Source organism: Oncorhynchus masou, chromosome 2 (assembly GCF_036934945.1).
Source record: "Oncorhynchus masou masou isolate Uvic2021 chromosome 2, UVic_Omas_1.1, whole genome shotgun sequence".
Classification (NCBI taxonomy): domain Eukaryota; kingdom Metazoa; phylum Chordata; class Actinopteri; order Salmoniformes; family Salmonidae; genus Oncorhynchus; species Oncorhynchus masou.
The window spans coordinates 7228081-7255241 of record NC_088213.1 but is presented as its reverse complement, the minus strand read 5'-3'; the positions used below and the strand labels follow the sequence as shown (position 1 = coordinate 7255241).

The 27161-nt window shown below is 45.4% G+C and overlaps 1 protein-coding gene across 1 annotated transcript in view; it reads right to left on the bottom strand.

The window, feature by feature from the left end:
- Window positions 1–6829: 6829 nt before the first annotated feature.
- The window catches only part of LOC135554770 (b(0,+)-type amino acid transporter 1-like), a 77373-nt gene continuing 57041 nt past the window's right edge, over window positions 6830–27161 (bottom strand). Inside the window, exons 7-14 of the mRNA XM_064987205.1 lie at window positions 21353–21452; window positions 19770–19814; window positions 16866–16989; window positions 16390–16493; window positions 16043–16139; window positions 11095–11244; window positions 9190–9364; window positions 6830–8709 (exon numbers count right to left, since the gene is read on the bottom strand). Of these exons, the coding sequence (XP_064843277.1) occupies window positions 8648–8709; window positions 9190–9364; window positions 11095–11244; window positions 16043–16139; window positions 16390–16493; window positions 16866–16989; window positions 19770–19814; window positions 21353–21452 (857 nt within the window). The 3' untranslated portion in view covers window positions 6830–8647. The remainder of the gene's footprint in view (window positions 8710–9189; window positions 9365–11094; window positions 11245–16042; window positions 16140–16389; window positions 16494–16865; window positions 16990–19769; window positions 19815–21352; window positions 21453–27161) is intronic.

Below are 27161 nucleotides of genomic sequence, written 5' to 3'. Positions count from 1 at the left end.
CAGACTAGAACCACCCTGACACCAGGCTAGAAGACCAGGTCTGTTTTGGTCAGACTAGAACCACCCTGACACCAGGCTAGAAGACCAGGTCTGTTTTGGTCAGACTAGAACCACCCTGACACCAGGCTAGAAGACCAGGTCTGTTTTGGTCAGACTAGAACCACCCTGACACCAGGTCTGTATTGGTCAGACTAGAACCACCCTGACACCAGGTCTGTTTTGGTCAGACTAGAACCACCCTGACACCAGGTCTGTTTTAGTCAGACTAGAACCACCCTGACACCAGGCTAGAAGACCAGGTCTGTTTTGGTCAGACTAGAACCACCCTGACACCAGGCTAGAAGACCGGGTCTGTATTGGTCAGACTAGAACCACCCTGACACCAGGTCTGTTTTGGTCAGACTAGAACCACCCTGACACCAGGTCTGTTTTGGTCAGACTAGAACCACCCTGACACCAGGTCTGTATTGGTCAGACTAGAACCACCCAGATACCAGGCTAGAAGACCAGGTCTGTTTTGGTCAGACTAGAACCACCCTGACACCAGGTCTGTATTGGTCAGACTGTTCAAACATTTACCAAGGCATTAATTAACTTGATTTACACAGTTAAAATCAAAGTAGTTTATTTACAAAAGCTCTATTTTGAATGTTGTATTGATTTTTTTGTTATTAATTAGATTTGATACGTGTGACTGACTGTGTCTCAATCAAACTGTTTTACTGTGCGTCTATTCGCCAATTTAGCTTTAAAAACATTCTATTGAAATAACAATCAACTTCATATGTGTTACAGTAATGATTGTATGTCACAATCTCGCTCTTTACAAATAAATGTGTTTTCTTCTGTTCACCACTGTCCTCTTGTTCATCCATTTAACCACAATTACCAGGGTTGTGTCCCAAATGACCCCCTAGTCCCTAGGTAGTTAACTACGACCAGGACCCATAGTGAATAGGGTGCCCTAGGTAGTTAACTACGACCAGGACCCATAGTGAATAGGGTACCCTAGGTAGTTAACTACAACCAGGACCCATAGTGAATAGAGTACCCTAGGTAGTTAACTACGACCAGGACCCATAGTGAATAGGGTACCCTAGGTAGTTAACTACGACCAGGACCCATAGTGAATAGAGTACCCTAGGTAGTTAACTACGACCAGGACCCATAGTGAATAGGGTACCCTAGGTAGTTAACTACGACCAGGACCCATAGTGAATAGGGTACCCTCGGTAGTTAACTACGACCAGGACCCATAGTGAATAGAGTGCCATTTGAGACAAGCCAGATTAGAGGTCGGCCGATTAATTGGGGCCGATCTCAAGTGTTCATAACAATCGGCATTATGGCCGATTACATTGCAAACCACTAGGAGGAGCCTGCTGACGACCTGTTACGAGAGTACAGCAAGGAGCCAAGGTAAGTTGCTAGCTAGCATTAAACTTATCTTATAAAAAACAATCAATCTTAACATAACCACGAGTTAACCACACATGGTTGAGGATATTACTAGTTTAACAAGCTCGTCATGCGTTGCATATAATCAATGCGGTGCCTGTTCATTTATCATCGAATCACAGCCTACTTCTCCAAATGGGGGGTGATTTAACAAAAGCACAATCGTTGCACCAATGAACCTAAACATAAACATCAATGATTTTCTTAAGATCAATAGACAAGTAAAAAAATTTAAACCTGCATATTTAGTTAAAATAAATTCATGCTAGCTGGCAAAATTAACTAGGAAAATTGTGTTGCTTCTCTTGCTTTCAGTGCAAGCAGAGTCAGGGTATGTAGCAGTTTGGGCTGCCTGGCTCGTTGTGAAATGTGTGAAGATAATTTATTCTATTTGCCAGAGAACACCAAGATTGACAAATTCGCCACTGGCGCCCTGTGCTCTTCACAGATGAAAGCAGGTTCACACTGAGCACATGTGACAGACGTGACAGAGTCTTGGAGACGCCGTGGAGAACGTTCTGCTGCCTGCAACATCCTCCAGCATGACCGGTTTGGCGGTGGGTCAGTCATGGTGTGGGGTGGCATTTCTTTGGGGGGCAGCACAGTCCTCCATGTGCTCGCCAGAGGTATCAGGAGACATGTAGGAGGGCAACAACCCAGCAGCAGGACCGCTACCTCCGCCTTTGTGCAAGGAGGAGCAGGAGGAGCACTGCCAGAGCCCTGCAAAATGACCTCCAGCAGGCCACAAATGTGCATATGGGGTGGCATTTGTTTGGGGGGCCGCACAGCCCTCCATGTGCTCACCAGAGGTAGCCTGACTGCCATTAGGTACCGAGATGAGATCCTCAGACCACTTGTGAGACGATATGCTGGTGCGGTTGGCCCTGGGTTCCTCCTAATGCAAGACCATGCTAGACCTCATGTGGCTGGAGTGTGTCAGCAGTTCCTGCAAGAGGAAGGCATTGATGCTATGGACTGGCCCGCCCGTTCCCCAGACCTGAATCCAATTGAGCACATCTGGGACATCATGTCTCGCTCCATCCACCAATGCCACGTTGCACCACAGACTGTCCAGGAGTTGGTGGATGCTTTAGTCCAGGTCTGGGAGGAGATCCCTCAGGAGACCATCCGCCACCTCATCAGGAGCATGCCCAGGCATTGTAGGGAGGTCATACAGGCACGTGGAGGCCACACACACTACTGAGCCTCATTTTGACTTGTTTTAAAGACATTACATCAAAGTTGGATCAGCCTGTAGTGTGGTTGTCCACTTTAATTTTGAGTGTGCCTCCAAATCCAGACCTCCATGGGTTGATAAATTTGATTTCCATTGATCATTTTTGTATGATTTTGTTGTCAGCACATTCAAGTATGTGAAGAAAAAGTATTTAATAAGAATGTTTCATTCATTCAGATCTAGGATGTGTTATTTTAGTGTTCCCACACACACACAGAGAGACATGGGCTATGGTCATTCTCATTCAAACAAACAGACCCTCACTCACAATGACTAGTGTACTTTACCCATTTCATTACGTCTTTATATATTGCAAATAAAATGTAAAAACAATCACAAATAATATTTTATATTCATTTCAAACAACGGCATTAGCATGAGAGCAACTCCTCCAAAATTGTTTCTACATTTCTACATTTCGTATATCCAGTCTTAGAATTAGCTTTCCTTGACTTATTCGCCATGATGTTGGATAAATAAACAGCTGAAGATGCAAGTCACCGAAATACTGCTGTGCGTAATAAGCGTTGATAACCCTGTGTTACAAACAAACCGTTGATTGCAAGGAAACCAAACATGACTGGATAAAGTCAGGGAAATGACTGGATGAAGTCAGGGAAATGACTGGATGAAGTCAGGGAAATGACTGGATGAAGTCAGGGAAATGACTGGATGAAGTCAGGGAAATGACTGGATGAAGTCAGGGAAATGACTGGATGAAGTCAGGGAAATGACTGGATGAAGTCAGGGAAAAGACTGGATGAAGTCAGGGAAATGACTGGATGAAGTCAGGGAAATGACTGGATGAAGTCAGGGAAATGACTGGATGAAGTCAGGGAAATGACTGGATGAAGTCAGGGAAATGACTGGATGAAGTCAGGGAAATGATTGGATGAAGTCAGGGAAATGATTGGATGAAGTCAGGGAAATGACTGGATGAAGTCAGGGAAATGACTGGATGAAGTCAGGGAAAGTCTGTCTATGTTACGTTGGATGTTAAGTCGAAAATTGAGTTACACGAGAGCAAAATGTTTCGTGTTAGGCTATAAAAAATGGATTTAACCGAACAAAAGACCATTCATTGTGTAACAATGAGCCTTGGGATTGCAACCAGAGCAAGATCTTCAAAGGTAAACGATTTATTTCAATGCAATCTGTGATTTTGTTACGCAAGTGCTGGCTGAATAAGTAGTTTGATATGGGGGTCTGTGCTCAGATAATCGCAGCGTATTCTTTCGCAATAAATCATTTTTTAAATCTGACAACGCAGTTGGATTAGCAAGATTCTAGGCTTTCGAACCATGTGAGATATTTTCATGAATATTTAATATGACTATTTATGTAGCGATCACCGTATGTTGTCAAATTTAATCCCGCTAACGGGTTTGGTGCGCAGAGAGGTTAAAACCTAATGACGTCATTTTCAGTTTATAACCTGTTGTAAATTGTATCATGTTCAGTACTCTCCAGAATAAATGCTAGTGCTTGATTTTGAGACTGGTCTCCGCCCATTTTATGCAAATGAGTATCTTACAAATCCTTAGAAATGGGCGGAGTGTATTCATTGAATTGGGTAATAAACATATAGGAATTTAATTCCTCTAACAATTGGTCCTTCGAACGCTGGGTCTAAATAACTGTCTCTGTCATCTGAAGGTCGTACGCCGAAAACCACGGGCGGGCGGGTCTAGTCCCGTTATTGTAAGACCTGGCCTCTGAATTGAGGTTAAAGAACAGGCCGGTGTACACCCCCGACCAACAGGGACGGGGACTAGATCCAACGATCAGCTTTTCCCAGTCGGCGACAAGGTCAGTGGCCTTTATTCTCGATTCTGGGGGGAATGATTTAAGTTATCTTTGATTTAATGTTCTAAAATGTTCAGAATTGATCAAGAATAGGAGCTTTGCTATTCCAAACAGATCCAATGGGTTGTGTATGACCGATATACACTGGGTTATTTATAACCCTGGCAGGTTCGAGATAACCTGGGGTAAGTGCACACCATAAATAAACCAGCTTAATGGATTCGGGTGCCTTGGAGGCCAGAGGTGTTATTAAGATGGGACAGGCAGTCCAAATGAGGAGAGGGAAGCCTAAATCTAGAGGTATGGGATAAAAGCCAAATCTATAGACAAGAGGTTCCAGGAGAGAGGGAAGCCTAAATCTAGAGGTATGGGATAAAAGCCAAATCTATAGACAAGAGGTTCCAGGAGAGAGGGAAGACAAAATCTAGAGGAATGGGATCAAAGCCCAATCTATAGACAAGAGGTTCCAGGAGAGAGGGAAGACAAAATCTAGAGGAATGGGATCAAAGCCAAATCTATAGACAAGAGGTTCCAGGAGAGAGGGAAGCCTAATATAGCGAAGTGAGACAAGATATTGGTGTCCTTTAAAAGTCCTATGAGGCAACATGAAATAGGAGGTTAACTAGGGATTTGCGACCCTCTGGGTAATAGCTTATAGCTGTAAGGGTGAGACATGGTATCTGATCGAGAGTCAACGCTATAGACAACGTTTCCACAAAGGAGAAAACAAAGGAGAGAACTAGGTAATGGTAAACACATACATAGAACATAGAAATACATACACATAGATAGTGATGAATACCACGCTATAGACAACATTTCCACAAAGGAGAAAAAGAAGGAGAAAACTAGGTAAGGGTAAACAACACATACATAGAACATAGAAATACATACACATAGATAGTAAGTAGGAACATTGCTACTAGGAGCGGCAGGGATTTATTAAACATGAGTAGTAAATCCTCAGAGGAGGAAATGAACGGGAGATGAGAAATATATGCAGGAAGAAGATGAGGAACACCTATTTTAGCCAGACATGGAGGAGTAAGTACGAATTTGATGGACGTTTAAATAAAGAAAAACTGGAATCAATGATAGCCCCTCTGTCCGTTGTTTATTTGTTCTAACAGAGAGTGGTAACTCCCACAGCTCCTCTGGAGGGCTCTCATAAGCCTAAATTATACCCAACCCTGGTAGATTGCAAACTTCCGGTTACTAGTCCAACGCTCTAACCACGAGGCTACCCTGCCGCCCGATGATGGGGTCGTGGTGGTGAGACGACGGCAGCCAGAAAAAGAGTCAAGGCTGAGAAAGGAGAAGAGGTCAGTCAATATCCCCTAATTGCCTTACTGAACCCACGGGCAGGGGAAGAAGGACAAGAATCCATTTTAGAAGTATATAGGGTCAGTCAAGAGAATAAGAAAGATGAGTTCTTAATGGCAGTGCTAGAAGACAGAGCAACGGGAGGTAGAAACAGAAAGGACGAGAGAAAGAGGGGGCTAAAATGTTACAATTGTAATAAAAACGGACTTTTCGCTAGGGAATGCGAGGCTCCATGTGGATAAAAAAAATCAGCGCTGCGATTGTAAACAGAAACTCCAGGGAAAGATGGGCAAAAAGGGAAGATGGCGTCTGACTCAGACAAAGACGATGATGAACCCTGAATGGAAGCTGATACTGCTAAAATAGTCGGGAAGGGTTTAAATTAGGACTATTTTCTGGGAATTCTCGGTGCCGGAGTTGGCGACTACAGACAATTATAATAACATCGTTATTGGCGAGGAAACTTTCAATAGCGTTGGTGGTTCAGCGGTAAAGTTTTTGACGACAACGTGGGAGACTGAGGTTCGTATCTCAGCCTTGAGACCGATAGACTAAAATTGATTTTAGATTGTAATTCAACTATTTGTATGTTTTGCCTGGAAAAATACAGTCGCTAGTGTTTGTATAAGATATGAACTGAAAGTTTTTAATCGGTTGTTTAGGTTGAATTGAGAGAATAATTCATTTAAAAAATATTGGCGAGGCAATTTCAATGTAATACGTTGTGTTGCCCAAAATGATCTGCTGGAATAATATATTGAGATGGGAGTCGTATTTAAATAAATGTATCATAGAAGAGAAACCTAAACCGGATGAATTCTAAGGAATAACAGAGAAATACGAGTTTTGTGCAATCAGGATTTTACATGTTTAATGAATCGACAGACATACGATATAAATTTAGCGGAGCACATGGTACGTTTACATTTTGGAGACGGTTGGGAAGTTCGGATGGTTTAACTTTTTCGATAGAATTCAATGATGCTGTTGGAGTAGAAGAGAAAGTTAATTGAAGGGTAAACTGTTTTATTCACAAACACAACAACTCACTATCTACTTTTCAACTCGGAGAAGAGAAGATGTTTTGAAACTGTTGAAGTCAGTAGTATAAAATCTCCATTGAGTTTAGAGTGACACGAATACATCACACAATAGGCACTATAAGATGAACCGTGTCCCCAGGTTCAACTGGCAGCTGGTGGAGAGATAGAAGACAACAAGGGACAAATGTCTTTTAACTTGTCAAATACAATTTAAACCTTAGATTATATACAAGTGCTTGAACAGCGCAAACATGAGGGATTTTTAACAATGTCGAGGACAAATAAAAAGCAAGAAAATATGACATCATTTTGGTCTCTTATGTTCTCACTAGTCATGTACAAGAACAGCATATTGTCAGGGTCTCCAATGGCACCCCGTTCCCTAGGGCATAGGGTGTGATTTGAGATGGCACCCCGTTCCCTAGGGCATAGGGTGTGATTTGAGATGGCGCCTCGTTCCCTGGGGCATAGGGTGTGATTTGAGATGGCACCCCGTTCCCTAGGGCATAGGGTGTGATTTGAGATGGCACCCCGTTCCCTAGGGCATAGGGTGTGATTTGAGATGGCACCCCGTTCCCTAGGGCATAGGGTGTGATTTGAGATGGCGCCCCGTTCCCTAGGGCATAGGGTGTGATTTGAGATGGCACCTCGTTCCCTAGGGCATAGGGTGTGATTTGAGATGGCGCCCCGTTCCCTAGGGCATAGGGTGTGATTTGAGATGGCGCCCCGTTCCCTAGGGTGTGATTTGAGATGGCGCCCCGTTCCCTAGAGCATAGGGTGTGATTTGAGACACAGACCAATGGCGCCCCGTTCCCTAGGGCATAGGGTGTGATTTGAGATGGCGCCCCGTTCCCTAGAGCATAGGGTGTGATTTGAGATGGCGCCCCGTTCCCTAGGGCATAGGGTGTGATTTGAGATGGCGCCCCGTTCCCTAGGGCATAGGGTGTGATTTGAGACACAGACCAATGGCGCCCCGTTCCCTAGGGTGTGATTTGAGATGGCGCCCCGTTCCCTAGAGCATAGGGTGTGATTTGAGACACAGACCAATGGCGCCCCGTTCCCTCGGGCATAGGGTGTGATTTGAGATGGCGCCCCGTTCCCTGGGGCATAGGGTGTGATTTGAGACACAGACCAATGGCGCCTCGTTCCCTAGGGCATAGGGTGTGATTTGAGATGGCGCCCCGTTCCCTAGAGCATAGGGTGTGATTTGAGATGGCGCCCCGTTCCCTAGGGCATAGGGTGTGATTTGAGAAGCAGCCATTGACCTCCTATATCCAGTCAATTAGTTTGGGATCCAGACCATGTAGACGGCTGATGCCAACCTGCTAAGCAGAGCCTCTATGTCTTCAATATAAATTGGCAGTATCCTAAAAGCAAATATGTCCTCCTAAGCAGAGTTTAAACACAGAGGGGCATTAAATAGACAATCTATATTGGCGAAAGTCTCATGGGAGAGAAACAGACAGGATTCCAGCATTATGACACAGTACAGAATGTTCATTATGAGACAGGACAGTACCTTCATTATGACACAGTACAGAACGTTCATTATGACACAGTACAGAACGTTCATTATGAGACAGTACAGAACGTTCATTATGACACAGGACAGAACCTTAATTTCTAAGTCTGTGTCTCAATTGGCACCCTATTCCCTAAGTAGTGCACTACTTTTGACTAGGGCCTATGGGGTAGTGCACCACATAGGGAAAAGGGTACCATTTGGGATGCACCATACATTTGTCCACATCAGTCAGTTTAGGCTGTTTATTATCTTCCTCTATTCGTTTTTCTCAGGAGGAACAACCTCCATCAGCAGCTGGAGATGCATGGTGATTGGCCCTGCAGGGGAGGTGAGAGGTTAAAGGTCAGATTGGACCAATCAGGCTAATTAAAAGGTGAATAATAAATAAATAAACTTTAATAAAAAGGTTGATAAAGGTGACATCAGCCCAATCACAGCATGATCTATAGGCTCTGTGACCTTCTGAGTTGAACTCCACAATGACTGTAGTTATGTAAAGGGAAGAACTCCACTAAGGCTCACTGAGGAATACAACATTTTGATACATAAAGACCCAAGTTGCAGAAGATAATAGTGTCTGCTTCCCAAATGGCACCCTATCCCCTATATTATAGTGCACTACCTTTCACCAGGGCCCATAGGGTAGTGCACTACACAGGGAATAAGGGGCCAATTTAGGGACATAAGCCAGCGTTGTCTTCGAGTGCACTCCAAAGGGAATAGGCGGCCATTTTGAGATAAATGCTCTCTCTCAACACTCGAGTGTCAACAACTCTGAGCAGTGGGTAGTTACTCACTCATGACCCTGTGTGTCCAGCTGAACCTGCGATGAACGAAGGGGAAGTAGAGCAGCAGACCGCTGAGGATGAAGATGGTACAGTACAGATACTCCAGCTCTGGCTTGTCTATGATCGGTGCTAGGACCAGGTAGCAGGACACGATCACCACCAGCACTGCTATGGGCATGGGACACTGTTGGGGGACAACCAGGACATAACCACCTGTCAGTCTCACAGGAGGGATCTGGGACAGTATTGCTCTAAAAACAGGTTACCACCCCATTTGTTGTGGTAACCAGCTGAGGGATGTGACTGGAGAAATGGAACCACTCTAAAATGTATAGACAGAGCTATGGATGTAACGACTGACTGTCCACGAGCTCAACATGATATTTTTAACCTGTTGAAACTCTGGGGGCGCTATATCATTTTTGGATAAAAAGACGTGCCCGTTTTAAGCGCAATATTTTGTCACAAAAAGATAATATAATAATAATAATAATAATAAAAAAAAGATGCTCGACTATGCATATAATTGGTAGCTTTGGAAAGAAAACACTCTGACGTGTCCAGAACTGCAAAGATATTTTCTGTGCGTGCCCTAGAACGTGAGCTACAGGCAAAACCAAGATGAAACGGCATCCAGGAAATCAGCAGGATTTTTGAGGCTCTGTTTTCCATTGTCTCCTTATATGGCTGTGAATGCGAGAGGAGTAAGTCTGTCCTTTCTGCCATTTCTCCAAGGTGTCTGCAGCATTGTGACGTATTTGTAGGCATATCATTGGAAGATTGACCATAAGAGACCACATTTACCAGGTGTCCGCCCGGTGTCCTGCGCCGAAATTGGTGCGCAAAAGTCAGCTGCAAGTATTTTTCCATGGAATTCAGAGAAGAATGCAGGCTTCCACGAACGATATATCAATGAAGAGATATTTGAAAAAACACCTTGAGGATTGATTCCAAACAACGTTTGCCATGTTTCGGTCGATATTATGGAGTTAATTCGGAAAAAGTTTGACGTTGTAGGTGACTGAATTTTCGGTTCGTTTCAGTAGCCAAATGTGATGTACAAAACGGAGCGATTTCTCTTACACAAAGACGCTTTCAGGAAAAACTGCACATTTGCTATGTAACTGAGAGTCTCCTCATTGAAAACATCCGAAGCTCTTCAAAGGTAAATGATTTTATTTATTTGGTTATCTGGTTTTTGTGAAAATGTTGCGTGCTAAATGCTACTCAAAATGCTAAGCTAGCTTAGCATACTCTTACACAAATTAGTGAATTGCTATGGTTCAAAAGCATATTTTGAAAATCTGAGATGAAAGTGTTGTTAAGAAAAGGCTAAGCTTGAGAGTAGGCGCATTATTTTCATTTGATTTGCGATTTTCAGAAATCGTTAACGTTGCGTTATGCTAATGAGCCTGAGGCTTTAGTCACGATCCCGGATCCGGGATGGGGAGTTTCAAGAAATTAACTATGTTCTTCCAATAGCCAAGAGATGAGGGGCTGCAGGTAGCCTACTGGTTAGAGCTTTGGGCCAGTAACTGAAAGGTTTCTAGATCGAATCCCTGAGCTGACAAGGTAAAAAAATATGTCGTTCTGCCCCTGAACAAGGCAGTTAACCCACTGTTCCCCTGAGCAAGGCAGTTAACCCACTGTTCCCCTGAACAAGGCAGTTAACCCACTGTTCCCCTGAACAAGGCAGTTAACCCACTGTTCCCCTGAACAAGGCAGTTAACCCACTGTTCCCCTGAACAAGGCAGTTAACCCACTGTTCCCCTAAACAGGCAGTCAACCCACTGTTCCTAGGCTATCATTGAAAATAATAATTTGTTCTTATCTGACTTGCCCAGTTAAATAAAGGCTGAATACAAAAATTAATATACAGGACTTGGATGTATGACAATGTGAATCTAGTCTTACCTTGACGGGCCTCTTGAGTTCCTTCCTGGTGAAGCGCATGACGATGAGAGCGAGAGCTGTGAGTCCGTAGATAGCCCACTGGGCGAAACTGAAGTAGTTGATCAGGGTGTTGATGTCTGCCGGGATAATGTAGAGTACGGCCAGAATACCCTACAATCACAACAACCACCACAACAGGGTAAACTGAAGTAGTTGATCAGGGTGTTGATGTCTGCTGTGATAATGTAGAGTACGGCCAGAATACCCTACAATCACAACAACCACCACAACAGGGTAAACTGAAGTAGTTGATCAGGGTGTTGATGTCTGCTGTGATAATGTAGAGTACGGCCAGAATACCCTACAATCACAACAACCACCACAACAGGGTAAACTGAAGTAGTTGATCAGGGTGTTGATGTCTGCTGTGATAATGTAGAGTACGGCCAGAATACCCTACAATCACAACAACCACCACAACAGGGTAAACTGAAGTAGTTGATCAGGGTGTTGATGTCTGCTGTGATAATGTAGAGTACGGCCAGAATACCCTACAATCACAACAACCACCACAACAGGGTAAACTGAAGTAGTTGATCAGGGTGTTGATGTCTGCTGTGATAATGTAGAGTACGGCCAGAATACCCTACAATCACAACAGCCACCACAACAGGGTAAACTGAAGCAGCACATTTAAGGAACTTGAGAAAAAAAAAGGTCACTGGGGGGGTCAGTAATGTATAAAGTGATGGGTCAGGTTATAGGTTAGGCCACTGGGGGGCAGTAATGTATAAAGTGATGGGTCAGGTTATAGGTTAGGCCACTGGGGGGCATTAATGTATAAAGTGATGGGTCAGGTTATAGGTTAGACCACTGGGGGGCAGTAATGTATAAAGTGATGGGTCAGGTTATAGGTTAGGCCACTGGGGGGCATTAATGTATAAAGTGATGGGTCAGGTTATAGGTTAGGCCACTGGGGGGCAGTAATGTATAAAGTGATGGGTCAGGTTATAGGTTAGACCACTGGGGGGCAGTAATGTATAAAGTGATGGGTCAGGTTATAGGTTAGACCACTGGGGGGGGGCAGTAATCTATAAAGTGATGGGTCAGGTTATAGGTTAGACCACTGGGGGGCAGTAATGTATAAAGTGATGGGTCAGGTTATAGGTTAGACCACTGGGGGGCAGTAATGTATAAAGTGATGGGTCAGGTTATAGGTTAGACCACTGGGTGGCAGTAATGTATAAAGTGATGGGTCAGGTTATAGGTTAGACCACTGGGGGGCAGTAATGTATAAAGTGTTGGGTCAGGTTATAGGTTAGACCACTGGGGGGGCAGTAATGTATAAAGTGATGGGTCAGGTTATAGGTTAGACCACTGGGGGGCAGTAATGTATAAAGTGATGGGTCAGGTTATAGGTTAGACCACTGGGGGCAGTAATGTATAAAGTGATGGGTCAGGTTATAGGTTAGACCACTGGGGGGCAGTAATGTATAAAGTGATGGGTCGGGTTATAGGTTAGTCCACTGGGGGGGGGGCAGTAATGTATAAAGTGATGGGTCAGGTTATAGGTTAGACCACTGGGGGGCAGTAATGTATAAAGTGATAGGTCAGGTTATAGGTTAGACCACTGGGGGGGGGCAGTAATGTATAAAGTGATGGGTCAGGTTATAGGTTAGACCACTGGGGGGCAGTAATGTATAAAGTGATGGGTCAGGTTATAGGTTAGACCACTGGGGGGCAGTAATGTATAAAGTGATGGGTCAGGTTATAGGTTAGGCCACTGGGGGGCAGTAATGTATAAAGTAATGGGTCAGGTTATAGGTTAGAACACTGGGGGGCAGTAATGTATAAAGTGATAGGTCAGGTTATAGGTTAGACCACTGGGGGGCAGTAATGTATAAAGTGATGGGTCAGGTTATAGGTTAGGCCACTGGGGGGCAGTAATGTATAAAGTGATGGGTCAGGTTATAGGTTAGGCCACTGGGGGGCAGTAATGTATAAAGTGATGGGTCAGGTTATAGGTTAGACCACTGGGGGGCAGTAATGTATAAAGTGATGGGTCAGGTTATAGGTTTGGCCACTGGGGGGCATTAATGTATAAAGTGATGGGTCAGGTTATAGGTTAGGCCACTGGGGGGTCAGTAATGTATAAAGTGATGGGTCAGGTTATAGGTTAGACCACTGGGGGGCAGTAATGTATAAAGTGATGGGTCAGGTTATAGGTTAGGCCACTGGGGGGCAGTAATGTATAAAATGATGGGTCAGGTTATAGGTTAGACCACTGGGGGGCAGTAATGTATAAAGTGATGGGTCAGGTTATAGGTTAGGCCACTGGGGACCAGTAATGTATAAAGTGATGGGTCAGGTTATAGGTTAGGCCACTAGGGGGCAGTAATGTATAAAGTGATAGGTCAGGTTATAGGTTAGGCCACTGGGGACCAGTAATGTATAAAGTGATGGGTCAGGTTATAGGTTAGACCACTGGGGGGGCAGTAATGTATAAAGTGATGGGTCAGGTTATAGGTTAGACCACTGGGGGGCAGTAATGTATAAAGTGATAGGTCAGGTTATAGGTTAGGCCACTGGGGGGCAGTAATGTATAAAGTGATGAGTCAGGTTATAGGTTAGACCACTGGGGGGCAGTAATGTATAAAGTGATGGGTCAGGTTATAGGTTAGGCCACTGGGGACCAGTAATGTATAAAGTGATGGGTCAGGTTATAGGTTAGGCCACTAGGGGGCAGTAATGTATAAAGTGATGGGTCAGGTTATAGGTTAGGCCACTGGGGGGCAGTAATGTATAAAGTGATGTGTCAGGTTATAGGTTAGGCCATTGGGGGGCAGTAATGTATAAAGTGATGGGTCAGGTTATAGGTTAGGCCACTGGGGGGCAGTAATGTATAAAGTGATGGGTCAGGTTATAGGTTAGACCACTGGGGGGCAGTAATGTATAAAGTGATGGGTCAGGTTATAGGTTAGACCACTGGGGGGGGGTAATGTATAAAGTGATGGGTCAGGTTATAGGTTAGACCACTGGGGGGCAGTAATGTATAAAGTGATGGGTCAGGTTATAGGTTAGACCACTGGGGGGCAGTAATGTATAAAGTGATTGGTCAGGTTATAGGTTAGACCACTGGGGGCAGTAATGTATAAAGTGATGGGTCAGGTTATAGGTTAGACCACTGGGGGGCAGTAATGTATAAAGTGATGGGTCAGGTTATAGGTTAGACCACTGGGGGGCAGTAATGTATAAAGTGATGGGTCAGGTTATAGGTTAGACCACTGGGGGGCAGTAATGTATAAAGTGATGGGTCAGGTTATAGGTTAGACCACTGGGGGGCAGTAATGTATAAAGTGATGGGTCAGGTTATAGGTTAGACCACTGGGGGGCAGTAATGTATAAAGTGATGGGTCAGGTTATAGGTTAGACCACTGGGGGGCAGTAATGTATAAAGTGATGGGTCAGGTTATAGGTTAGACCACTGGGGGGCAGTAATGTATAAAGTGATGGGTCAGGTTATAGGTTAGGCCACTGGGGGGCAGTAATGTATAAAGTGATGGGTCAGGTTATAGGTTAGGCCACTGGGGGGCAGTAATGTGTTAGTTGGTAGTTGATCATTGCTATAATATATAATGTAATTTATCAGACACTTTTATCCAAAGCGACTTACAGTCATTCATGCAGACATTTTCTGTTTGTTTCTTCCTGGTAATTAAACCTACTGTCTTTACACTGCAAGCACCATGCTCTACCAACTGATGTGCAGAGATTCTCAACACGATTTAAGTCCAAACTGTAACTAGGCCACTCAGGAACATTCAAAGTCTTCTTGTTAACAACATCTTAAGGGTCCGCCCCTTTTTGTTCAATGTTTTGCCTAAAACCACATACCCAAATCTAACTGCCTGTAACTCAGGCCTTGGAGCAAGCATATGCATATTCTTGGTACCATTTGAAAGGAAACACTTTGTAGTTTATGTAAATGTGAAAGGACTGTTGGAGAATATAACACAGTAGGTCTGGCAAAAGATAATACAAAGAAAAAATACCCTTTCTTTTTTCTTTTTTTTTGACCATCATCTTGGAAATGCAAGAGAAAACCCATAATGAAATATTCCAGCCCAGCTGCAATTTAGATTTTGGCCACTAGTCAGCAGCAGTGTGTGTGCAAAGTCAGACTGATCAAATGAACCTTTGCATTTCTGTTCAAAATTTGTCCTGGCAAATTTTCTTGTTTACTTACAACCTCATGCAAATCACATTAGCCTACGTTAGCTCACCCGTCCCCTGAAAGGATAAATGATGATGCAGCGACCACCATGCTGGAAAATATGAAGGCTGGTGCTCAGTCATGTGACGTGTTCAATTTGCCCCAAACATAACGCTTTGTATTCAGGACAAAAAGTTAAGTTCCTAGCCACATTTTTTTCAGTTTTACTTTAGTGCCTTATTGCAAACAGGATGATTCCATACATAGTTTGACATGTTTCTCAAGGACTGTAACAGAATTGTTCTAGTTTTTGTCTGGACAAAGTGCCTGCGCCTCATGAAGATGGATTACTGGGCTGAACACGCTAACAACAAGTGGCTATTTGGACATAAATGATTGACTTTATGGAACAAATCAGTCATTTATTGTGGAACTGGGATTCCTGGGAGTGCATTCTGATGAAGATCAAAGGTAAGTGAATATTTATGGTGTTATTTCTATCTTTGTTGACTCCAAAATGGCGGACATTCCACTGGTTGTTTTGGGTTCTGAGCGCCGTTCTCAGATCATGCTTTTTCCTTAAAGTTTTTTTGAAAGGTTTCAAAATAAGAGATTCACCAATTTGTACTATTTTGTGTATGTCCATTACATGAAATCCAAATAAAAATATATTTAAATTAGAGGTTATAATGCAACAAAATAGGAAAAACACACACCAAGTGTGATGAATACTTTTGCACTGTATCTCCGACTTACATTGAAGATGATGGCGGGGGAAGGAGTGTAACGCTTCAGACTGATGTAGGACAATATCTTTACCATGTGACCCTCTCTTCCTGCCACATAGGTCAACCTGAGGTGGGACAGAGCACAAACATGTTAGTTCAGCATAATATTGGCAATATGTTGAACCTGAATTTGGTTTTCTTTCTTTCTTCTCACCATTTTTAACTCTGCTTGTGCTCTGTTCTTTTAGAAAAGCAGATTCAATCTGTTAAACACTTTGTGACAACTGCTGATGTAAAAAGGGTTTTATAAAATACATTTGTTTTGATTAAATTTGATGAGCAAAAAACAATGTCTTCCTGAAGTTGTCCCTTTACCTGCCGGCTGTGAAGCAGCTCCCATTGGCCGCTCCGAAGGTGGAGAAGACGACAAACACAGGGACTACCCACGACAGGGGGTACAGCACTCTGTCACCAAAAGTCTAAGGGGCAGAAGACGACAAACACAGGGACTACCCACGACAGGGGGTACAGCACTCTGTCACCAAAAGTCTAAGGGGCAGAAGACGACAAACACAGGGACTACCCACGACAGGGGGTACAGCACTCTCTCACCAAAAGTCTAAGGGGCAGAAGACGACAAACACAGGGACTACCCACGACAGGGGGTACAGCACTCTGTCACCAAAAGTCTAAGGGGCACAAACAAGTCCCTCCGAGGACACGGTGGGGGGGGGACAATAAATAAAATGTAACTGTTTGTTATTGAAAGAATGTGTCTTGTTCTTGCTAAGGGAGATATGATGAGCCACACCAATGGCTTCCTCTGTCTATCTCCATGACGACCCTCTTACCACAGCAACAGCGGGAGACTGCAGTAGTTCCGTAGTGGTCATGGCGCTGAAGTAGGCAATGTTGACCAGCACATAGCTCACAGACACCAAGGGAATACCAATGATAATGGCCAGGGGAAGGTTTCTGTTAGAGTGAGATAGAGAGAGAGAGATATATATATATAGAGAGTGATATAGAGAGAGAGATATAGAGAGAGTGTTAGTGTGAGATAGAGAGGATTATGTAGCACACAGATGGAGACAGAGACAGAGAGTTAGTGTGAGATAGAGAGACTACAACCAACACATGTTACACAGAGACCAGTGTTAGTGGATTATATAGCACACAGATAGAGACAGAGTTGATTAAACTCTTGTTGTCTCCCCACCAGGAAAGGCAGTGGTGTGTGAATGCCAAGGGAACCCAGGCTTCCCCGAAAATCAGACCAATAAAACAAATACAATTATTAAATCAATTTATCTGTGGCTGAATCAATTGAAGTGGCTGAATCAATTGAAGTGGCTGAATCAATTGAAGTGGCTGAATCAATTGAGGTGGCTGAATCAATTGAAGTGGCTGAATCAATTGAGGTGGCTGAATCAATTGAAGTGGCTGAATCAATTGAGATGGCTGAATCAATTGAAGTGGCTGAATCAATTCTTAAGTGGCTGAATCAATTGAAGTGGCTGAATCAATTGAGATGGCTGAATCAATTGAAGTGGCTGAATCAATTCTTAAGTGGCTGAATCAATTGAGGTGGCTGAATCAATTGAAGTGGCTGAATCAATTGTGATGGCTGAATCAATTGAGATGATTGAATCAATTGAGATGGCTGAATCAATTGAGATGATTGAATCAATTGAAGTGGCTGAATCAATTGAAGTGGCTGAATCAAACATTCTCACAACCTCAAGTGGCTGAATCTATCTCATCAGAGAAATCATGAGAGCGAGGGAAACAGCGCCCCTCTGTCTCAGTATGTGTAGCAGATGTATCTGATGCTGTCTGGCCAAAATGAGTATGACATGTTACCGCAGGAGCATTTGATTGATTGATGCCAGCGAGCATTTGACTTCCTTTGATATTTTTTAAAATAAAATAATTAACCAATCATCATTGAGATGAGCTCAACTGTGGATAGTCCTGGTGCAGCAAAACCACCCCACAAGGGAGGCCACTTTGGATTTGGCTTCACACCAATCAAATCACATCCTAGGCAAAATGTAATCATTGTCAGAAAAACTTGTCTGTTTCTGGTTTTCTTCCGTCGAAAGAGAGGAGGACCAAAATGCAGTTATTTGTATACATCTTTAATAAACACAAACAGTATACAAAAACAATAACCGTGAAAACCCAAAACAGCCCTATCTGGTGCAAACAAACAGAGACAGGAACAATCACCCACGAAACACTCAAAGAATATGGCTGCCTAAATATTGTTCCCGATCAGAGACAACGATAATCACCTGCCTCTGATTGAGAACCACTCCAGGCAACCATAGACTTTTCTAGACAACCCCACTAACCACAATCCCATAACCTACAAAAAAAACCTAGACAAAACACACCACATAAATAATCCATGTCACACCCTGGCCTGACCAAAATAATAAAGAAAACACAAAATACTAAGACCAGGGCGTGACAGTGTCCTGCAGTAGCTAGTTAGCTAAATCAGCCCTTTCCTAAACCATGGATAGATGGACACGGAGATTTGGACTGGTTTTTACTTAATTCTCTGTACAGGCCAAAGATGATAACAGCGATTCTGATCAAGCCATAAATGCACAGGTTGTGCCACTGGCCTGAGACGATGTTCAATATGTAGCCTAGATATTACATTACATTAACTAGCTAAATAACGTAGCTGGTTCATTGTTGCCCAGCGAGGAAGCTAGTCTAGTAAGTTTTTTAGCCAGGTTGCCTCGTCTACAAACTAAAAGCGAACATGAAAGAGAGGAGGATGGCACTGGTGTTCAACTCGTCTACAAATAGGGTGAGTCAACAAGTTTTTTTATACTTGAACACACACACAAGTACTTTGGATAGTCACATGATATTTAGCTATGTTGATTGTACTAATTTGTTTAATGGCTTTTAAACTGGCTTGGCTTCCTCAGTGATATTACCCACACTTGGCTTCCCCAGTGATATTACCCACGTTTGGCTTCCCCAGTGATATTACCCACACTTGGCTTCCCCAGTGATATTACCCACACTTGGCTTCTTCAGTGATATTACCCACGCTTGGCTTCCTCAGTGATATTACCCACACTTGGGCCGTCATTGAAAATAAGAATGTGTTCTTAACTGACTTGCCTGGTTAAATAAAGGTAAAATTAAAATTAAAATTGGCTTCCCCAGTGATATTACCCACACTTGGCTTCCCCAGTGATATTACCCACACTTGGCTTCCCCAGTGATATTACCCACACTTGGCTTCCCCAGTGATATTACCCACACTTGGCTTCCTCAGTGATATTACCCACACTTGGCTTCCCCAGTGATATTACCCACACTTGGCTTCCCCAGTGATATTACCCACACTTGGCTTCCTCAGTGATATTACCCACACTTGGCTTCCCCAGTGATATAACCCACACTTGGCTTCCTCAGTGATATTAGCCACACTTGGCTTCCCCAGTGATATTACCCACACTTGGCTTCTTCAGTGATATTACCCACGCTTGGCTTCCTCAGTGATATTACCCACACTTGGCTTCCCTAGTGATATTACCCACGCACTGCTACTAGTGAGCAGTATATGATGCACTCACTGCACTGGTAGTCACTTTGGAGACTCTGATGAATGAGTGGAAATCCAGTCTAAGTCCCAAATGGCACCCTGTTCCTTACATAGTTCACTACTGTTGACCAGGGCCCATCGTGGACGCACCCTAAATGTCAGCTGTATGGACACTCACCTGTATGGGTTTTCCAGCTCCTCTGTTATAAAGTTCAGCTGATTCCTGAGAGACAACACGTGTTTATAGAACCATATATAAACAGATTGGGTTGACATTCAAAACAGAAATCTCAAAACCATAAAACTGTTTTATTGAGGAAGTGATAAGAACAGAGAGATAGGATACATCCCCAATGGTACCCGTCCCCCTACTTAGTGGACTACTTTAGGCTAAAGCTCTATGGGCCTTGACTAGAACGCTACGGGCCCTCCTGACGAGAGCGCTACGGGCCCCCCTGACTAGAGCGCTACGGGGCCCCCTGACTAGAGCGCTACGGGGCCCCCCTGACTAGAGCGCTATGGGCCCCCCTGACTAGAGCGCTACGGGGCCCCCTGACGAGAGCGCTACGGGCCCCCCTGACGAGAGCGCTACGGGCCCCCCTGACTAGAGCGCTATGGGCTCCCCTGACTAGAGCGCTACGGGGCCCCCTGACTAGAGCGCTATGGGCCCCCCTGACTAGAGCGCTACGGGCCCTGACTAGAGCGCTACGGGCCCCCCTGACTAGAGCGCTATGGGTCCCCCTGACGAGAGCGCTACGGGCCCCCCTGACTAGAGCGCTACGGGGCCCCCTGACTAGAGCTCTACAGGCCCCCCTGACTAGAGCGCTACGGGGCCCCCTGACTAGAGCTCTACGGGCCCTCCTGACGAGAGCGCTACGGGCCCCCCTGACTAGAGCGCTACGGGGCCCCCTGACTAGAGTGCTATGGGCCCCCCTGACTAGAGCGCCACGAGCACTGACTAGAACGCTACAGGCCTCCCCTGACTAGAACGCTACGGACCCCCCTGACTAGAGCGCCACGGGCCTCCCTGATTAGAGCACTACAGGCCCCCCTGACTAGAGCGCTATGGGCCCTGACTAGAGCACTCCGGGCCCCTCTGACTAGAGTGCTATGGGCCCTGACTAGAGCACTATGGGCCCCTCCTGACTAGAGCGCTACGGGCCCCCCTGACTAGAGAGCTACGGGCCCCCCTGACTAGAGAGCTACGGGCCCCCCCTGACTAGAGCGCTACGGGCCCCCCCTGACTAGAGCACCACGGGCCCCCCTGACTAGAGCACCACGGGCCCCCCTGACTAGAGCACCACGGGCCCCCCTGACTAGAGCACTATGGGCCCCCCTGACTAGAGCGCCACGGGCCCCCCTGAATAGAGCACTATGGGCCCTAACTAGAGAGCCATGGGCCCCCCTGACTAGAGCACTATGGGCCCTGACTAGAGAGCCATGGACCCCCCTGACTAGAGCGCTATGGGCCCTGACTAGAGAGCCATGGGCCCCCCTGACTAGAGCGCTGTGGGCCCCCCTGACTAGAGCACTACGGCCCCCTGACTAGAGCATTACCGGCCCCTGTGACTAGAATGCTATGGGCCTTCCTGACTAGAGCGCTACGGGCCCACCTGACTAGAGCACTACGGGCCCTGACGAGAGCGCTACGGGCCCTGACTAGAGAGTTACGGGCCCTGACTAGAGTGCTACGGGCCCTGGTCAAAAGTATTGACCTATTTAGGAAGTAGGGCGCCATTTGGGATGCAGATGTAGTCTTACCACCCATCGTAGGCCCAGAGCCCATTGTAAAACGCCAGTCCAATGGATCCAAAGGAGGTTGAGGCTCCTTCAAATGGGTTGGACAGATTCTCAGTGTTTCCTGGACACAAACGTGACAGTATATACATTTTAATATTCATTCTTCTGACCAGGGCCCATAGGGTGTACCCAAAAGTAGTACACTACACAGTGATGAAACTTCTGCATGATAACACAGGGTGGGGACTGGAATAAATGGAAAGGATTTCATCCCAAATGGTACCCTATTCTATACAGAAGTGTCCTACATTTGACCAGGATCCATAGGGCTCTGAGGGATATATACTGGGCGGCAGGATAGCCTAGCTATTAGAGTGTTGGACTAGTAACCGAAAGGTTTGCAAGATCGAATCACCAAGCTGACAAGGTAAAAACCTGTTGTTCTGCCTTTGAACAAGGCAGCTATCCCACTGTTCCTAAGCCATCATTGAAAGTAAGAATATGTTCTTAGCTGAATTACCTAGTTGAATAAAGGCGAAATACAATTAAAATCAATATACGGCTCTGAGGGATCTGTGGGGCTCTGAGGGATGTCTGGTTGGATTCTAGAGGATCTTACAGGGCTCTGGGGGAATCTACAGTATAGGGCTCTGGGGGATGTCTGGTTGGATTCTAGGGGATCTTACAGGGCTCTGGGGGATGTCTGGTTGGATTCTAGGGGATCTTACAGGGCTCTGGGGGAATCTACAGTATAGGGCTCTGGGGGATGTCTGGTTGGATTCTAGGGGATCTTACAGGGCTCTGGGGGATGTCTGGTTGGATTCTAGGGGATCTTACAGGGCTCTGGGGGATCTACAGTATAGGGCTCTGAGGGTTCTATAGCGATCTGAGGGCTCTGATAAATCTGAGGGATGTATAGGGCTCTGGGGGATCCGTTGGGATCTATAGGGCTATCGGCGATCCGTAGGGCTCTGGGGGATCTGAGGCATGTATAGAGCTCTGATGGATCTATTGGGCTCTAATGGATCTATAGGGCTCAGAAATCTGAGGGAAGTATAGGGGTCCGTAGGGCTCTGGGAGATCCGTAGGGCTCTTAGGGGATATATTGGGATCTATAGGGCTCAGAGATCTGAGGGATCTGGTAGGATCTGGGGGATCCGTTGGGCTCTGGGGGATCTGTTGGGCTCTGTAGTGCTCTGATGGCTCTGGGAGATACATTCTGCTCTGGGGGATCCATAGGGCTCTGGGGGATCCGGGGGACCTATAGGGATCTGTCGGGCTCAGAAATCTGAGGAGTTTTTAGGGCTCTGATGAATCTATAAGGCTCTGATGGATCTATAAGGCTCTGATGGATCTATAGGGCTCTGATGGATCTATAGGGCTCTGATGAATCTATAAGGCTCTGATGGATCTATAGGGCTCTGATGGATCTATAGGGCTCTGATGGATCTATAGGGCTCTGATGGATCTATAGGGCTCTGATGGATCTATAGGGCTCTGATGGATCTATAGGGCTCTGATGGATCTATAGTGTTCTGATGGATCTATAAGGCTCTGATGGATCTATAGTGCTCTGATGGATCTATAGGGCTCTGATGGATCTATAGGGCTCTGATGGATCTATAGTGCTCTGATGGATCTATAGGGCTCTGATGGATCTATAGGGCTCTGATGGATCTATAGGGCTCTGATGGATCTATAGGGCTCTGATGGATCTATAGTGCTCTGATGGATCTATAAGGCTCTGATGGATCTATAGTGCTCTGATGGATCTACAGGGCTCTGATGGATCTATAGGGCTCTGATGGATCTATAGTGATCTGATGGATCTATAGGGCTCTGATGGATCTATAGGGCTCTGATGGATCTATAGGGCTCTGATGGATCTATAGGGCTCTGATGAATCTATAGGGCTCTGATGGATCTATAGGGCTCTGATGAATCTATAAGGCTCTGATGGATCTATAGGGCTCTGATGGATCTATAGGGCTCTGATGGATCTATAGGGCTCTGATGGATCTATAGGGCTCTGATGGATCTATAGGGCTCTGATGGATCTATAGTGCTCTGATGAATCTATAAGGCTCTGATGGATCTATAGGGCTCTGATATCTGAGGAGTTTTTAGGGCTCTGATGAATCTATAAGGCTCTGATGGATCTATAGGGCTCTGATGGATCTATAGGGCTCTGATGGATCTATAGGGCTCTGATGGATCTATAGGGCTCTGATGGATCTATAGGGCTCTGATGGATCTATAGTGCTCTGATGAATCTATAAGGCTCTGATGGATCTATAGGGCTCTGATATCTGAGGAGTTTTTAGGGCTCTGATGAATCTATAAGGCTCTGATGGATCTATAGGGCTCTGATGGATCTATAAGGCTCTGATGGATCTATAGGGCTCTGATGGATCTATAGGGCTCTGATGGATCTATAGGGCTCTGATGGATCTATAGGGCTCTGATGAATCTATAAGGCTCTGATATCTGAGGAGTTTTTAGGGCTCTGATGAATCTATAAGGCTCTGATGGATCTATAGGGCTCTGATGGATCGATAGGGCTCTGATATCTGAGGAGTTTTTAGGGCTCTGATGAATCTATAAGGCTCTGATGGATCTATAGGGCTCTGATGGATCTATAGGGCTCTGATGGATCTATAGGGCTCTGATGGATCTATAAGGCTCTGATGGATCTATAAGGCTCTGATGGATCTATAGGGCTCTGATGGATCTATAGGGCTCTGATGGATCTATAGGGCTCTGATGGATCTATAGGGCTCTGATGGATCTATAAGGCTCTGATGGATCTATAGGGCTCTGATGGATCTATAGTGCTCTGATGGATCTATAAGGCTCTGATGGATCTATAGGGCTCTGATGGATCTATAGGGCTCTGATGGATCTATAAGGCTCTGATGGATCTATAGGGCTCTGATGGATCTATAAGGCTCTGATGGATCTATAGGGCTCTGATGGATCTATAGTGCTCTGATGGATCTATAGGGCTCTGATGGATCTATAGTGCTCTGATGGATCTATAGGGCTCTGATGGATCTATAGTGCTCTGATATCTGAGGAATGTATAGGGCTCTGATGGATCTATAAGGCTCTGATGGATCTATAGGGCTCTGATGGATCTATAGGGCTCTGATGGATCTATAGGGCTCTGATGGATCTATAAGGCTCTGATGGATCTATAGGGCTCTGATGGATCTATAGTGCTCTGATGGATCTATAGGGCTCTGATGGATCTATAGGGCTCTGATGGATCTATAAGGCTCTGATGGATCTATAGGGCTCTGATGGATCTATAGTGCTCTGATGGATCTATAGTGCTCTGATGAATCTATAAGGCTCTGATGGATCTATAGGGCTCTGATGGATCTATAGGGCTCTGATGGATCTATAGTGCTCTGATGGATCTATAGTGCTCTGATATCTGAGGAATGTATAGGGCTCTGGGGGATCTACAGCATAGGGCTCTGGGGGATCTACAGCATAGGGCTCTGGGGGGGATCTACAGCGTAGGGCTCTGGAGGGGGATCTACAGCATAGGGCTCTGGGGGAGTTGTAGGGCTCTGGGGGATCTACAGCATAGGGCTCTGTGGGATCCGTAGCACTCTGGGGGAGTTGTAGGGCTCTGGGGGATCTACAGCATAGGGCTCTGGGGGATCTACAGCATAGGGCTCTGGGGGATCTACAGCATAGGGCTCTGATGGATCTATAGGGCTCTGATGGATCTATAGGGCTCTGATGGATCTATAGGGCTCTGATGGATCTATAGTGCTCTGATGGATCTATAAGGCTCTGATGGATCTATAGTGCTCTGATGGATCTACAGGGCTCTGATGGATCTATAGGGCTCTGATGGATCTATAGTGATCTGATGGATCTATAGGGCTCTGATGGATCTATAGGGCTCTGATGGATCTATAGGGCTCTGATGGATCTATAGGGCTCTGATGAATCTATAGGGCTCTGATGGATCTATAGGGCTCTGATGAATCTATAAGGCTCTGATGGATCTATAGGGCTCTGATGGATCTATAGGGCTCTGATGGATCTATAGGGCTCTGATGGATCTATAGGGCTCTGATGGATCTATAGGGCTCTGATGGATCTATAGGGCTCTGATGGATCTATAGTGCTCTGATGAATCTATAAGGCTCTGATGGATCTATAGGGCTCTGATATCTGAGGAGTTTTTAGGGCTCTGATGAATCTATAAGGCTCTGATGGATCTATAGGGCTCTGATGGATCTATAGGGCTCTGATGGATCTATAGGGCTCTGATGGATCTATAGGGCTCTGATGGATCTATAGGGCTCTGATGGATCTATAGTGCTCTGATGAATCTATAAGGCTCTGATGGATCTATAGGGCTCTGATATCTGAGGAGTTTTTAGGGCTCTGATGAATCTATAAGGCTCTGATGGATCTATAGGGCTCTGATGAATCTATAAGGCTCTGATGGATCTATAGGGCTCTGATGGATCTATAGGGCTCTGATGGATCTATAGGGCTCTGATGGATCTATAGGGCTCTGATGAATCTATAAGGCTCTGATATCTGAGGAGTTTTTAGGGCTCTGATGAATCTATAAGGCTCTGATGGATCTATAGGGCTCTGATGGATCGATAGGGCTCTGATATCTGAGGAGTTTTTAGGGCTCTGATGAATCTATAAGGCTCTGATGGATCTATAGGGCTCTGATGGATCTATAGGGCTCTGATGGATCTATAGGGCTCTGATGGATCTATAAGGCTCTGATGGATCTATAAGGCTCTGATGGATCTATAGGGCTCTGATGGATCTATAGGGCTCTGATGGATCTATAGGGCTCTGATGGATCTATAGGGCTCTGATGGATCTATAAGGCTCTGATGGATCTATAGGGCTCTGATGGATCTATAGTGCTCTGATGGATCTATAAGGCTCTGATGGATCTATAGGGCTCTGATGGATCTATAGGGCTCTGATGGATCTATAAGGCTCTGATGGATCTATAGGGCTCTGATGGATCTATAAGGCTCTGATGGATCTATAGGGCTCTGATTGATCTATAGTGCTCTGATGGATCTATAGGGCTCTGATGGATCTATAGTGCTCTGATGGATCTATAGGGCTCTGATGGATCTATAGTGCTCTGATATCTGAGGAATGTATAGGGCTCTGATGGATCTATAAGGCTCTGATGGATCTATAGGGCTCTGATGGATCTATAGGGCTCTGATGGATCTATAGGGCTCTGATGGATCTATAGGGCTCTGATGGATCTATAAGGCTCTGATGGATCTATAGGGCTCTGATGGATCTATAGTGCTCTGATGGATCTATAGGGCTCTGATGGATCTATAGGGCTCTGATGGATCTATAAGGCTCTGATGGATCTATAGGGCTCTGATGGATCTATAGTGCTCTGATGGATCTATAGTGCTCTGATGAATCTATAAGGCTCTGATGGATCTATAGGGCTCTGATGGATCTATAGGGCTCTGATGGATCTATAGTGCTCTGATGGATCTATAGTGCTCTGATATCTGAGGAATGTATAGGGCTCTGGGGGATCTACAGCATAGGGCTCTGGGGGATCTACAGCATAGGGCTCTGGGGGATCTACAGCGTAGGGCTCTGGAGGGGATCTACAGCATAGGGCTCTGGGGGAGTTGTAGGGCTCTGGGGGATCTACAGCATAGGGCTCTGTGGGATCCGTAGCACTCTGGGGGAGTTGTAGGGCTCTGGGGGATCTACAGCATAGGGCTCTGGGGGATCTACAGCATAGGGCTCTGGGGGATCTACAGCGTAGGGCTCTGGGGGATCTACAGCGTAG